Source organism: Pocillopora verrucosa, chromosome 9, assembly GCF_036669915.1.
Source record: "Pocillopora verrucosa isolate sample1 chromosome 9, ASM3666991v2, whole genome shotgun sequence".
In the NCBI taxonomy this organism is placed as follows: domain Eukaryota; kingdom Metazoa; phylum Cnidaria; class Anthozoa; order Scleractinia; family Pocilloporidae; genus Pocillopora; species Pocillopora verrucosa.
Window position 1 is genome coordinate 11,149,551 of NC_089320.1, and position 15,306 is coordinate 11,164,856.

Below are 15,306 nucleotides of genomic sequence, written 5' to 3' on the forward strand. Positions count from 1 at the left end.
ATTTTTAATCTCTTGCATACCCTCTTGGGTAGTGTATACCTGAGGTTTATTTTTAATCTCTTGCATACCCTCTTGGGTAGTGTATACCTGAGGGTTACTCTTAATCTGTCCTATACCCTCTTGGGTGGTGTATACCTGAGGATTAATTTTTAATATTTTCTATACCCTCTTGGGAAGTGTATGCCTGAGGGTTATTTTAATCTCTTGCACATCCTCTTGGGTAGTGTATACCTGAGGTTTATTTTTAATCTCTTCTATACCCTCTTGGGTAGTATATACCTGAGGATTAATTTTTAATATCTTCTATACCCTCTTGGGTAGTGTATACCTGAGGGTTATTTTAATCTCTTGCATACCCTCTTGGGTAGTGTATACCTGAGGTTTATTTTTAATCTCTTCTATACCCTCTTGGGTAGTGTATACCTGAGGGTTAATTTTTAATATCTTCTATACCCTCTTGGGTAGTGTATACCTGAGGGTTATTTTAATCTCTTGCATACCCTCTTGGGTAGTGTATACCTGAGGTTTATTTTTAATCTCTTCTATACCCTCTTGGGTAGTGTATACCTGAGGGTTATTTTTAATCTCTTGCATACCCTCTTAGGTAGTGTATACCTGAGGTTTATTTTTAATCTCTTTTATATCCTCTTGGGTAGTGTATACCTGAGGGTTACTCTTAATCTGTCCTATACCCTCTTGGGTAGTGTATACCTGAGGGTTATTTTTAATCTCTTGCATACCCTCTTGGGTAGTGTATACCTAAGGGTTATTCTTAATCTGTGCTATACCCTCTTGGGTTGTGTATACCTGAGGGTTATTTTTAACCTTTTCTTATCCCTCCTAATTCGGCAGTCGCGTAAGACGATATTCATACGTGTGAATTTGTTCCCGATGACCTAAAATACAATAACGATGTTTTAGACCAACTTCTCCCCTGTCATAGTCGATTTTGACAAGATGTCTTCGGAAAAGCTAAAGATGCCGTTCCAAACTGAAACCTTCGCACAAAAAAGGGTCATTATAAGAATAATGGCATTGCGCCGAAGCTTGTAGACCGAACGGGGAGACCATCTGTTGAAAGCGATGTGTATTCTCTGGACTATCTAATCAACACAGTTTCTGGACTTTAAAAGTTAAAAACCATGACCTGTATAAAGAAGGGTTTGTCGGAGTTAACCTTACGTAGGCCTAGGTCTTCGATCATGGAGGTGAAATCAGCTTTACCGGTGCCGCTTTTTAGGCTAGTTTTGAGTTTCTTCGTTTTACGTGTTTTAAATTGTTCCTGTTATATGTTTCTGTAACATTTGGTTAGGAATATTCGTGGACCTTGTGTTAACGATTTACTGTTGTCTTCTTTAAGACATGTATTGTCTCTACAGAGAAAATAAGCTTAGCGTACAGCCCTTTAAGTTTTTTCGAATTAGACCCGTTAAGTTTGTACGAGACATTTCTCTGGACTCTTGTTTCTGGAAAATGAGTGAACAAAGTAGAGTTGTATCTTGAAAATGAGTAGGAATGTAATCATCGGAAGTTGCGTTTTTCCATTCCATTCGAGGGGAGCATAATTACATTTTTTTAAGTGATTATCGGATGTCCTGGAATGTTTAGCGAACACCTCATGCCACCAAGAGGCGTCGAACATTGGCTTGAATTACTTATGCAAATTAGCTGGCTGCACATTCAATGTGCAGCCAGCTACTTTGCATAAATTTTTTTTCCGACGCAAAGCTCGTCATGTGTAGCATGCTTAAACCAGGAAAAACGCTCTTCTACGAAAGATTAGCGTGTTCATTTTTTTCATGTTGGGAAAAAAAAAATCTCAAGAAAAGAGGTATCATATTCGGTAATCCAAGGCTAGGATCTCCTTCCCAAATTATGACTTAAAGCTCTAGTAGAGTGAAAAAGAATGTTCCCTCAATTAATCCATTTAAACTGTTTTCAACTTTCTATATTTCCTAAGGCTTTTAAGTGGAAAAAATCTCTAGAATTCCCAAAGAAATTCCTTTTAGATATGGCAGAAAAAATCGTCGAGACCATAAATAATAATAATAATAATGAAGGCAAAATAAAACAAAGTAAAATCTAAAAGTGAAAAAGCGGGTGTGGTTTCAGCTTCTCATACCCCAAACGGTGTATGAGTGCAAAAACACTTGAAGCGAGTGATTGGAGTCCTCCCTCATCCTTTTGTTTTTTGTTCTGCTTTTTCTGTGGAGCAATAAAATTACAGCCGATGCCCCATCTAGTAGGTGCGAAGTGTTTGCACAGTTACCACTCATTAGAAAAGAGACCAGAATCGTTATCGCCAATAAGTCAAATTTAAATATCATTGTTACGAATGTGAGGCAGAAGGCTGTAATCACAAATTAATCTACACAGTTTAAAACATTAAAATAATGACGACAGTAAAGCTAAAACTCACCATCACAAAGGCAAAATAAACTTTTCAGAATTTTAACAAAACGGCATTGAACAGAGATCTGGAGTGCGTTCTATTCAAAGTCACTTCCACTTTAGCTTTATAGCGGGATCCACTCCCCTCATTAAAGGTAGCTAGTTTTAGCATTTAGTTCAACCTGTTCAAATGTGATGGTTGCCTTACTATCTTTTTTTTCTTTTGGCGGATTATCGTCTATAGGACTCATCATCTTTTCAATTAAAAAGCTTTTCACTGAAGAACAAGGCATGCTGACCCATGCCAAACCGTGTCAGATCGTTAGCTTTAGAACTTCAGAGGATCTTCAGAATTTCAAAGAATATGATCCCTTGCAACAACAACGCCAACGGCGGTTAATTTCACAACCGTAAAGAGATCTATTTCCTTGTCATGGTCCATCCATTCTTAAGTATTCTTTCTAAGTATTGTTGCTAGTTATCATTTATCATACGAGGAACCTATAAACACAAAAGTAAAGTGTTGCAGTAGTTATGGCCTTTTGATTTAACCAGTTTACCATGAATTTCTGAAAACACTAACTAGGACTAAATTCAGTAATGAACATTTGAAGAGCGAAGTTAAAAAAAAATAAAGAATTAAGCACCGCTTTATAAATGTAAATACCGATTTCTTTTAGATCAACTAGTTAAAAAGGAAATTATTTGACTTTTCAATTCATACGTAAGCTACCGGCGCGTGAAACACCAAAACAGTACATGCGCAAAAGTTACTTTCACGGAATAATGAACTTTGGCGAAGCTGCGCTCGAATTTCATTCAAAAGTTTGGTTTTGTAGTCATATAAAACGGATTTTCCAAACTTTTAAATGCAAAGAAAGCATAGGGAACACTCGACATGCTCTCTAAATATTTTACGCTGGGTTAGTTGATGAAATCTGTGAAGGCCGAGGAGTTTTAATGATTGCACGTTGGACTTCGGTGAGTCGTTGTTTGAATCAAAATTTACCCTTCAATTGTGTTCTGTGAGGGCTGAAATGTGGCCAGTTTTGGTAATTTGGGTGAGAATTTTTGGCGGTGGTATAGACCATTACAATGATAAGAAAAATAAGTAACAGGAGTGGTTTTTACTAAATCGGCTTGTTATGAATTAAGGAGTTTCTTAATGGTGGTTCAGTCGGACTCTGGTGAGGCAAGCGCTTCTTTCTTGCAATATGCTATCGTTTTTCCCCTCGGCCCTATCAATTTTTTTGAAAATTTGTTTCATCTTTCTTTAACACACCAAACACTGAAAATTTATGTGCGAAATTTTTCTCATGAAACAAAACATGCTTCAAAATGAATCATTCACTCATGGTGAAGAGTTTTAAGGTTAACTGCGTTTGGGATGTTTCTAAGAAAGGTGACTCACAACCGTAAAATCTTGTAGGCTTACTTTGGTAACTATTTTTGTGGCCTTTTAGGAGAGCCTCATTTAAGGAATGCGAATTTATGTCAACGATTTTGTTCCTGGTCTAAGAATCATCATTATTCACTGTTCAACATTGAAATGACTTAAGTAGTTGAACTATTTGTGTGGTATATATCAAACCAATAATCAACAATTATTCGTCGAGGCGAAGTGATTATTCAACAATATTCAGAGCCTGAGGGTAATAATTGTTTTCGTATAATTGCTCCGGTGCTTTCACTTTCTGTTGAAAATTGAGTTATCGTTGAAACCACTCTGTTACAATATACACTTAATGTAGGGTCCCGAGGGAAACAAAACTAAATAGTTTCCCGAGGGACCATACCTTATGTGCTTTGTTACATATCTAGACTTTCCCTTAGACAATCATTTTGTATTTGGCGCGCGAGCAACAACTGCGCAATTGTATCCTGGTCGGGATACATTTCAATCTGATCAGGGGCACGTGATCAACAATCAACCAATCACAGAGCTCGTTTTGTTGAGTGAAAGTCTAGATATATAACAATTGTTTTTATAACATAGCGCTCGCGCAAGGCCTACCTATTTTTTCTAAGGAGCTACAATGGTAAAAATCCTTATGTACTGCACGGCCCTGTATCCACATGACGTGTGTAATTTCACATCGGTTGAAAGTTCTGTTGAGTTTTGCTGCGCGGTTTCAAAACTTTCAAGATTTTTTTCCCGCTCTGTCCCGATAGAGATAGACTTATTGGAGATCAAAATGAACTAAAAAAATGCTAAATAACACTCGTTTCGAAAAGCAATGGGCATGTTAGTTTTGGAGTTGACGATACTTTATTCCAAAACGCGATGCGAATTACGGCTGAAAACTATATTAAGCCAAATTAAGCTGTTCCTGACTTCAACTGAAGCTTTGCGACGTTGGTTAATCTTCATTAAACGGTAAATACAATTTTGAAGTGGTGATACTTTTCGCGAAAGCCTGTGGGGATACTTTTTCGCGGACATAATCTGTTCCAAGAGTCTTGGAACAGATTCGTGATTTGATTGGTGCCAGATAAATACCATAATGAAGCGATCTGATTGATGCGAGCAACGTATACCGCTCGATACGCTAGCACAGAGTTTTTTTTTTAAAATAACTAAAGAAGTTACGATTATGTAGACAACGCCACATAGAGTACCGTAAAGAAAATCGTAATCTATATTTCAGAAAGCTTATGGAAGGCCAGAAGTAACAATGAGGAGAAAACGAGTTGCATCTGAGATTGCTAACTTTCTACTGAAGTCATGGTCATCACGGTCGTTGAGGCTTTGTGATCTTTCGTCCGACTTCTGGAATCTCTAACGTTTCATCATCTATCTCCTTGACGACTGGTTGAGGCTTTGTTACCTTTGGTCCGACCTCTGGAATCTCTAATTTTTTATCATCTATCTCCTTGACGACTGGTTGAGGCCTTGTTATCTCTCGTCCGACATCTGGAATCTCTAATGTTAAATCATCTATCTCCTTGACGACTGGTTGCAGTGCTTCTGTGCTATGCCGATATCCATAAAATAAGTAGATGACAAAACCTGTATGAAAAACAATAAGAAGTTTATGGAGGTAAGATTAGGCTAAGGAAACCTCCACAGGGAAAATTGTGAAGAGTTTAAGGTACGTTTGCTATCACTAAGCAATCGTTGAACCATGTTCCTACCAATAACGCAGCTCCATTTCTGCATATACCAACACACACACAACCCAAAAATCCTCTATTCGCTCTGACGAAGGGCTAACGCTCGAAATGTCAGCTCTGAAACTTTTTTGCAGTGGCCAAATTACGGTAAAAACTCATTTGATAAAACTAAATTGCCCTGTTATACTCTCCCACCGACACAGCACTACAGTTTCTTTAGAAACTCACTCCCTTTATTCATTTGACTGACTGACTGAGAAACCGACCATCCCACTGACTGACGGACTGATTGGAGGACTGATCGACTGATATACTCTCTGACTGATTGATTCACTGTCTGACTGAGGGAAGGACTGACTGACCGACTCAAGGACTGAGTGAACGACTGACTGAGTGAAATACTGACTGACTAACTGACTAACTGACTGACTGATGTAAATCTTCTGACCGACTGACTCTCTTGAGAGACTGCGTGGACACGCACCTAATATCATCCAAACGCCAAAGCGAACATAGGTCATCCATTGAAGATTTGCCATCAACAGAGCATTGATGAAAATGGTTAATGCTGAAATATAAGGAACACCAGGAACCATAAACGGAAACGTCGCACAGTTCCTTGGTTGAAGCTGGATAACAAAAAGTTGAAAGACAATTGCTCCTGAAAACAGAGTGACGAGAAATATAGCCCACCATTCACCTTTTATGAACACGTCTTGATAAAAATTGCTTAAAATCAAAGCCAATGCTGCCAAAAAAATCACAAGGAAAAATACAGCTAGTTCTGCACGAAATGTTGTTGCTTCAGTGACTTCAGCCCCGGGAGCTGCTGGAAGACCGGACGTATCTTCCTCATCTGGTACTCGCTGATATGCAATGCTTGATGGATCACTTTCTTTCCCTTTAGCCTTGGAGAACATTTTATGAAGCCACTGAGTTATGTTTGTATTTCCTTCATCATTTTCAGGAACACTTTGTACTCCAGACTGAAAGCGACTGACAAGAACAGAGATGCTAACTTTTGTGTAAGCCACCAAGGTTCCAATAGAAAGGAGTTGCACCTGATAATGCAAATTGACATATGCTGATTATCAACATCAATACAGTCAAATTGAAAAATGAACTTTGAAGAGGGAACATTTTAAGCAGAGAGCGGATTTATTTATACCAATCAAAGAGGGTCCGGAGGTATAGGCAGTCTTTGGTGACTCAAAATTGCCTCTGTCTCCAATATTAAGATTTGATTTCCGAAAAAAAAGGTCTTTAAATTGCCTCCAGGGCTTCAGTCTTACGGACATCGCCATTTTTTTTTTCAGAGACCCGGTAGGAAATGTAAAGAAAAACGAACAGTTCTCTTGTTCCGCCACATGCAATCTCATTTATAGATCTTTCGTAACTGCCATGTTTTCGCTGCATTATGGGCCGTGCCTGTACTTTACCAGCGGTCCTTCATCAACGTAAATTGACCTTTGATTTAAAGTTAATTTCACCCTGCTGCGCCACTTTTTTTTTTACTTTTTAAGACAAGAAATTAGAAAACAGGGTTTTATCTCACCATTTGATTTACGTCAAACAGGAGTGCTATCAAGGCAGTGATGATACCAGAAATTAGTGTAGCTCTGTAGGGTACCTGGGTTTTGCTATGCACTTTGGAAAACCATCTGAACAACAGCCCGTCAACAGACATGGAGTAAAAAATTCTTGAAGTGGAATAAACTGCACAGAGTAATGCACTGACAGTAGCAGAGATACCTCCGCACACTACAATGTACATAGCACCAGGAAAGGTCTTACGCCCGAAGGCCTCTGCCAATGGTGCGTACTCATCTAAGTCATAATAAGGTACCATGAGAGTGAGTACTGAAGCTACACTTATATAGGCCAACGTACTGAGTAGGATGGTGATAAAGAATGACTTGGGGAGATTTTTCTCAGGGTCTACCGCTTCTTCAGCGGCCTCTGCGACAATGTCGAATCCGGAGAAGGCGAAGAAAGCCCCCGCTGCACCTTCCAGTACACCTGAGACGCCGTAAGGGATGAAATTGTCTTTCCAGTGTTTTAAGTTTACGAAGAAGAATCCAAAAACAATTATAAAGAGGATAAATCCTAAGTTTATGACTGTCATTAAATTGTGAAAATTTGTGGAGGTGCGAGCTCCCAAACACAAAATAACCATTACTGCGACTACTAGGGCAGCTGCCAGCAGATCTGGAAAGGGCTCTTCCCCGGGAATGCTCCAGTAATTTGAAAAATGATTTGATAAGAAGAGGAACACCTGTCCGTTAGAAGCATAATCTATGAATCTGCTGCAAGTTCGTGCAAGACTGGCTCCCGCGATTAAAAACTCCAGAGCAACATTCCAGCCAACAATGAACGCAGATATTTCACCGAGGGTGGCATAAGTGTACTGATATGAAGATCCAGCATCAGGAAAACGGCTACCATATTCAGCGAATGAAAGGGCGCACAAAAACGCAGCGCTGGAGGCCAGGAGGAGAGAGAGAATGACTGAAGGACCAGCGACAGACCGAGCAAGCTCACCAATGATCACATATAGGCCAGTGCCGACTGTTGTTCCAACACCTAAGGAGATGAGGTCTATGGCTGTCAAGCATCTTCTCAGGGGAATTTCTGGGAGCCATGCTTCACGCGGCTTCTTGCGAATAAGGTTGTCGAGCAACTTTTTACAGATCATCTATGGAAGAAAATAAAGTCAGTTAGAAATCCTGTTGCAAATTTTTGAAGAAGATTAAGTCCTTAAATCACAGAGTCTACAGGTATTGTATTGTAACAATTCTCTGACACCTACCTAGAAGGTTATTTTTATCTTTTTACGACCACAATTGTGCATGATATAATGTAAGAGTGATGTCAATTCAACGGATATAAAGGTTATATTAATTTTGCTGTTGCTGTTTTAATGACGCTGAGGTAGCACTCAGAATTGTCTCAGGACTTTAATGGTAATCACAATAGCAATTGCTGAGTCACTTTTTGCATAATAATAGAATATATGAAAAAAGAAGAGAAGCCCTGTGTAGCGTACGTACGATCTGTTGCTGGAAAAGAAAAAGCAGAATCTGAACCAGACGAAAACAGGATGTTTTGGTTTACTTATTCAGCTGTATTAATTGATAATGTTAAACGATAAAAATAGAAATGTATATAATCTAAAAACGTGGTGTTGGAAAATGAATGAAAATAATATATTTGCTTAAGCCATTCAGTAAACATTATAATAAGCCATTTGATCATTTCTTATTCCTTCTGGCGGTCTTATCTTACAGGTAGAGTTTGGTTACTTTTTCCTTATTATGATCGTGAATTTGACATGGAGACAGATTTTTTTGCGTAAACTGCGATTTGCGGCTAGATATCGGTATATTTCCACTATGTTGCTAAAAGATGATTAATTACTAAGAAAATGACTCTACCTTATAAAAATTGATCCCGTACAGGAATTTCCTGGAAGTAACCCTCCTTTATACCTTTACCTCTTTAATATTCTCGTTTTTAGGCTAAATCCATGTCAAATTCCCGATCAGGAAAATAGTTCTTAAATTTTAATTTAGCACGTTCGACACCCCTCAGGAGTTTTTCATAGAGGTGACTTAAGGTGGAAACGTAGTACTTTTCATCTTTCGCACTGAATTTATAATCGGGTAATTTATACGAATAACACGTAGCTCTTTTAAAGGCAGTACCTTGGGTACGCCCTCTCTCCTCCGAATTTTCTGTTTATTCTGCTGTTATGTAACAGTCTTCGAGGACTATTTTCTCTAAAGATATCTTTTCAAGTAGGATTTTATTTCTGTTAGTAAGTTTATTATAATTTAATATTTTTATAAAAAAATTTTTAATATAATGTTTTTGTTTGGCCCGAACTTAACCGTAAGACTAAGAAATTTAAGGTAGAAAGTCATTTTGTAAAGCGTAAACATCACGAAGGTATCTACTTAGTATGCGAACTCAGCTCTGCGTAGTTTAGCGTGATTCGCTAGTTAAGTGTAAAAGCATGACGAAGGTTACAGATTGACAGCTCAGTAAGCGTCACCTTAATTAGCGGTGACCCAGACTTTCCTTGAGAGATTTTTGAGCTAATTCTCGTTCTATTAACTTGTTGTAAGAGAGAATAAAGAAAGAGACAACAGGACAACGAGTGTTAGAATTTTACTTCTAACAATAACGATGGCCGCAGCACATTTCATATTATTAAATAGCCTCAAGCAGCTGTAATGTACCGAATTTTCTAGGCTCATTTTGGTGTGTCCACTGTAAGCGTCGAGCCATTCTTAAATGATCGGAAACACTTTAAGTGACAAGGATCATTTGAATATTTGAAGGCGAAATCGAGCTCGTGTTTTGCATAAAGTCTGCACTCTAGCCAAGTGAACCAAAATATATAAGTGCTCACCCCGATTTTATCGATGACATACAACTACGCATTATCAAGTATTCTAAAATTACAGAATTTAAGAAAATTCGATGCAACAATAGTACATACAGAAGGCAAATCCAATCTTGCGAGCTGGTCATCAATCATGCATGGTTGCTTTCCATTTCGTGATGTATTTAGTTAACAGAATTAACATCCTCACAAACCTTAAAATTGACTTTAAGCTTTCCTTCGTTCGCGATAAAACAGGGAGACTGAATTGTTGTAAAGTGAGGTGCGGTATTGTACCCGGTTATCATGTTAGAATGTAATGATAATAGTAATATTTAATGAGGGAACCCAGCTCGCCAATGTTCGCCTCATGTCGGTGAAAATTTCGAAAGAGTACATGATCGGGTAGTAATTTAAAAAAGCTTAGGAACACCAAACGAGAACTTGAAATCTCATCTATTGTATGTCTTTTGTTGTTATCCATAGCCTTTACCTGAAATCTAAACCGGATCTCCTTCAATTCGCCTAAACCCACATTTTTGAGCTACTGGGGTGAGTTAGGACTGAATGAACTAGTATGTTTGCTTTCTGAGGCGATCTACAGGTAGATATTTGTCATTGTGAGGGGTGGGATTTTGCTCTGGGGTTCAGTATTTACATCTGAGAGGTTTGGTTTCGACTAATTTTCACGGAGACGTATCTTCATCACTGGTAAGAGTTACCCCTGAGACTATTGAGTCCACTGGTTCCCATAACGAAGTGCTCTCAAGATTAAAACTGCCTACGTCAAAGCTTCGGCTTTGACTTTTGAACGAGCTTCAGGAGGTAGCCCAATGTTTTCAGCCAAGGCTGGAACGGGGATGTAAAATACTTCTGAACGTGGCCAAGGAAAGCCTTGAGCTTTCAGACTCACCAGGCCTCACATACTAAATCTACATAAAGTTCCCCCCTTTGTCTCGAAACGTGCAGTGTCATCTTAAAGAATGCGTTCATCATGGGAATCGATTGGCATGACCGCGTGACTATGTTAACACTGAATATTAATGGTTTGAAATGCATTTAATTGTTTTAAAAGTGTGTGCTAAGTTGTGACCGTATAACTGGGATATTTATCGACTTAACAGAACATTCTGTTGAGTTTCATCCCCATATATGTAATGCACATGTTGTTCAATCAAATACATGGTGTGTACTATAACAGAAATGCTATGTGTCATCGCTTACCAATCAATAGAGCGAAACACGGGCACAACTTTCCTAACGACATCTGTTCCCTGATATATGATGTTGCATTCACTCACCTCGAATTTTTGGGTTAAAGTATGATCACACGATCAACCTTCAGACTCATATTTTAGACTTTTTCCAAGAAAACCCATTTTATGAGCTCAAACATATATAACTTGGTTTACATGATATGAACAATTGGCGCCGATTCACTTAGGGGGTGTAACTACAAGGTGAATTACAATTGTCACGAATCAACTGAAGCTGAAAGCCTTTCATTTGTCTGTTTGTCCTATTGTTCGAGTGAAGAACACCGTCTTATTTATATTGTTGGGAAACACGTTTCGAGCAATTTCAGATTTTCTTGTGGGAGAATTTCCATGGCAATATTTGCAATTGGCTAGTAAGGCCAGTCATCTTAGTTAAATCAAGATTCTGGAAAAGGGACCATCTTCTTTACTCACAAATTTAACCAAAATTATCATTTCTTTTCTAGAGCACTGATTATTGTTATCATTTTTGCAGATTTATCTTATCTCTGGTGAGCAGTTTTCCAACCCCCCCCCCCCCCCTTGGAAGTTGCTGCACGCCACTAAAAAGTACCAGTTATTACCAAGTAAATTGCCAAACTTAGCCATTTCCAGAACAATAATTCTTATCCAAAAATCAAATATTAAGACAAGTTGCTACGAAAAAGGGAGAAATAAAGGAGGCTACTAGCAATGATTTCAGTTCTATTCTCGCGATAAATTGCATCTACATTTCCTTTCATGGTTCGCATAGTTTTTCGCTTTGCATAGTTTGATCTACATAAATGATCTAGGCTCAGTGTTGCAGAGCACAAAGTTGTTTTAAAAGAAGTTATTAATTTAATGGCTGGCGACTATGCCATTTGATCAATGTGTATTAAGTTTAAAACCTAGCAACGTTTGAAAATTTTCGAGTGTGTTCTTTTTAGGCATCAGGATAAATTTTTGGCGGCTTCATGTCACGACATCTTCATTATTCCTTTCAATCAGTCGATGAAAAATTAGAAAATAGACCTTGGCATTGAATGTACAACACAACTTAGTTTAAATTATTCACTTTAATTTTGATAGAGACAGCGGAGATATGAATAATGATTGATTAGCTGCTCCTGAGGTTTCTCCGTTCTTAAATTTTATATGCCGGCCTTTTATAAGCTTGTTTCAATTCAAAACCATTTCTTCCTAAAGGAGACGGAATGATTCGGATGCTTTCTAATTCTACCTTAATCAGACTAACAACGTCCTTTTATGAATTCATAAAATCAATTCCAAGAGCTCAAAGTGAGAGCGATGTTCTTTGCGGTTAGTTATTAAAATTTTGAGCGGAACGTGACAATATCGTTGAAATTTTATTGATGGTAACGCTTAAGTTTGTCGAGTCCTAAGCAGAGCATAGATAGTGAAGTATTAAAACTTACCTCATTGTAAAGATTGTTCCCAACTAGCCGAAATTTCCCATTTTTTTGCAGGTTAACTTCAAGATCCCGTGCAGAAGACGAGAGGTCAGTCAGTTGTCACTTATTTCCATAAAGAGAATTCAATTTTTTTGGGCGCGCGAAATAATTATCCTCAATTCATGAACGAGAATTAACTCAGCATGAATACTTATCTCGTTAGAGCACTTTCTATTCACAGAAAACTAAATGTCTAGCTTAATGATATCAAGAAAATTTATCGGAAGACTTTTCTCAAACCCAACTGAAGCTGGCTAAACACAAATGAAAGATAAAGAACGTTAACAGCTTTGTACACAAATCAGTTAGTTGTGCCAGCTCATCCACGAAAGCATGGCTACCGAGAAGGCCTCGGGCATAGTGGCGTGGTGTATTTATTTGTCTGACAACATCTTATTTTTTTTAAATCAATGAAAATAAATTAAAATACCGTCCCGCTGAATTCAGCCTGTGACATGCAAACGCATTCGTGACACCAAGTTTAGCCAAATGTCAAAAAATCTGGTACTTAATAAAAAAATTGTGTCTTAACTAGGTACTTTTTGAAAGACTCTTCGACTGATTTTCTATGAAAAGTGTAGAACAAGAGATGTCTGATATTAACATAACATGTCTCGAACAATATTCTCATGCAAATATCACTATAGCAACAGTGCTGAAGAGTAAGAATCTCTCTGCTGGGCAGTTTGACTTCTTTCAGTGGAAAGCGAAGGAAACAGGACATTTAATTTTCGCAAGAGATTATGCAACGTTTTTATTGTCTTAGTTTTCGTTAAAGATTTTTTTGTGAACTTCATTCCAAAAGGTCTTTTTGACGATTGCATACCCGTAATTTTCGAGCTTGAAGGAAACGCAATATTTCCTTTTGATTTCCTTTATTAAAAGAGTCGCAAAGGCAAATGAATTTGCCATTCTTCACGACATAACTATCTCTGACAGCTCTCTGAGACTCCTGAATGTGTGTTCAGATTTTGCACTATTTGGCTCCTTGCCGAACCTCGCTATTTGGAGCCAGCCTTGAATTTAAAGGGTTCACATGATAAGATTTCTCTGACTTCCATGACATCTTTTTGTTCTGTCCACTCCATCCACGAGTTAAACATACACTATATTTGAAAAATAACTCGACGAATTCAAGCCTTATACTATTAAAGCTTTTCTAATGATCGACACATCTCTTTTAAAATTACTACTGTGAAAAATTACAAACCATTAAGCTTATAAAAGTCGTTCTGCCTTGGCCTATTAAAAACAGAAATTGTTTTACACGTTATATGTGTAATGTTCAAGCGATCAATTGCCATCAATTGAGTGCCGGAAAAAAGAAACCTTTTGCGAAGAACGCAATCTTCTCTTGTGTACAAGAAGCGCGTATTTGTCTGCTTGTGAACATGGCGATTAACACACTAAATACAAAATCAATTTGAGTCGATTTAATATGCTTCTATGTTAAAAGAAAGGCCAGGAGGAAGGAAATACAAAGTGATTTAAGTCTTAAGTCAAGCTATAACAATCTACCGGTTATACACTGAGAAAATCGGAAAAGACAACTAATTATTCTGTTGAATGAAAGCAACCCCTTCGTTGGAAGCTAGTTTGGCATGCGAAAATAATTTTGAAAAATAAGCCTAATAATGCTTGCAGAACATTATTTCAAACATAAAATCAATCATTATGTAGTTTTACCTAGCTTCCAAACTGAATTAGCCCGAAAGTAAGCTAAAAGTGATCAAAACAAAAGATTAAGTATTCAAGTTCTCGTCGCGACGTGAAGCTCCACGTTCTCGCGTTCTCGACTTTGGGACAACGGCAAGCCACAGCGTGTTGTACATGCGCAGTGAGGACTGCAAGGAAATTTCACGTTTCTGGTTGCCGTCGTGAGGCCGGCGACGTCTGTTACTTAACTCCTGTACAGGCCTGAATTTTTTTTAAAACTTTATTTTCAGTATTGCTCAAGTGGTGTTCATTACTGCAAATATCTTTCTCGTATTCATCTGCACTGAATGGCCGTTATTATCACTCATGGAATAACTGAGGAACTAATAGTAATCGCTGAAATGAATTTTTTTTTGTATTTTTTTTTTTTAACATTCTACCAACACAAATTAGTACGAAAAGCTGGTACAACACATAATCTACTTACAGTACATAAATTACAATAATCAAAATTTACAGTACACGTCTAAGAACAAACTATTCCAATATAATATTACTACGACTGACTAGTTTCAAACTAAGAGACGCCGCAATGAGCCTGGTCAGTACACATAAGCAAGTGAAAATTATGGAGACAAGAGACATACTGAGACAGTACAAGCGACATACGGTTTTCTTCAATGCGCATACGGTATTTGTTTTTCCCATTTTTTGTAGTGCTTATAAAGTTTATCATTTTTGGTTACAATTTTTTTCTCAGAATAGTACACTGCTTTAATATTTGCTACCAAAGAAATCCTAATGTTGGATTAATGTCATTTAATTTACGTTTATAAATTAAAAAAAAAATTACCATACGTATCAAATGGTTCATAATAAGACAATCTTTACTATTACTGAGATAATTTTCCCTCAGCAGGGCATGGTATATCAAGGTATAACAATCGTACATGAAAGACTTGAAGAAAAAAAACTGAACACTAACCAAAAAAGCGAAACTTGGAAAGAAATATGGAATTTCATTTTCATTATAAGCTTTCAATATACC

General features: G+C 37.7%; 1 protein-coding gene across 4 annotated transcripts; it reads right to left on the bottom strand.

Moving 5' to 3' along the window:
• Positions 1–4,047: 4,047 nt before the first annotated feature.
• On the bottom strand, positions 4,048–12,872 carry LOC131793873 (cationic amino acid transporter 4-like). 4 transcript variants are annotated; one of them, XM_059111375.2, is made up of 4 exons: positions 12,567–12,872; positions 7,061–8,200; positions 5,990–6,566; positions 4,048–5,401 (listed from the first exon to the last, which is right to left on the bottom strand). In XM_059111375.2, exons 2-4 carry the CDS (start codon positions 8,198–8,200, stop codon positions 5,124–5,126), a joined length of 1,995 nt encoding a protein of 664 aa, XP_058967358.2. In that variant the 5' UTR covers positions 12,567–12,872; the 3' UTR covers positions 4,048–5,123. The 4 variants fall into 4 exon arrangements, with proteins under 4 accessions (XP_058967358.2, XP_058967360.2, XP_058967357.2 ...); XM_059111377.2 differs by lacking the exon at positions 12,567–12,872 and adding an exon at positions 11,194–11,333 and having other exon boundaries at positions 7,136–8,200; XM_059111374.2 differs by lacking the exon at positions 12,567–12,872 and adding an exon at positions 11,194–11,333.
• Positions 12,873–15,306: the final 2,434 nt, after the last annotated feature.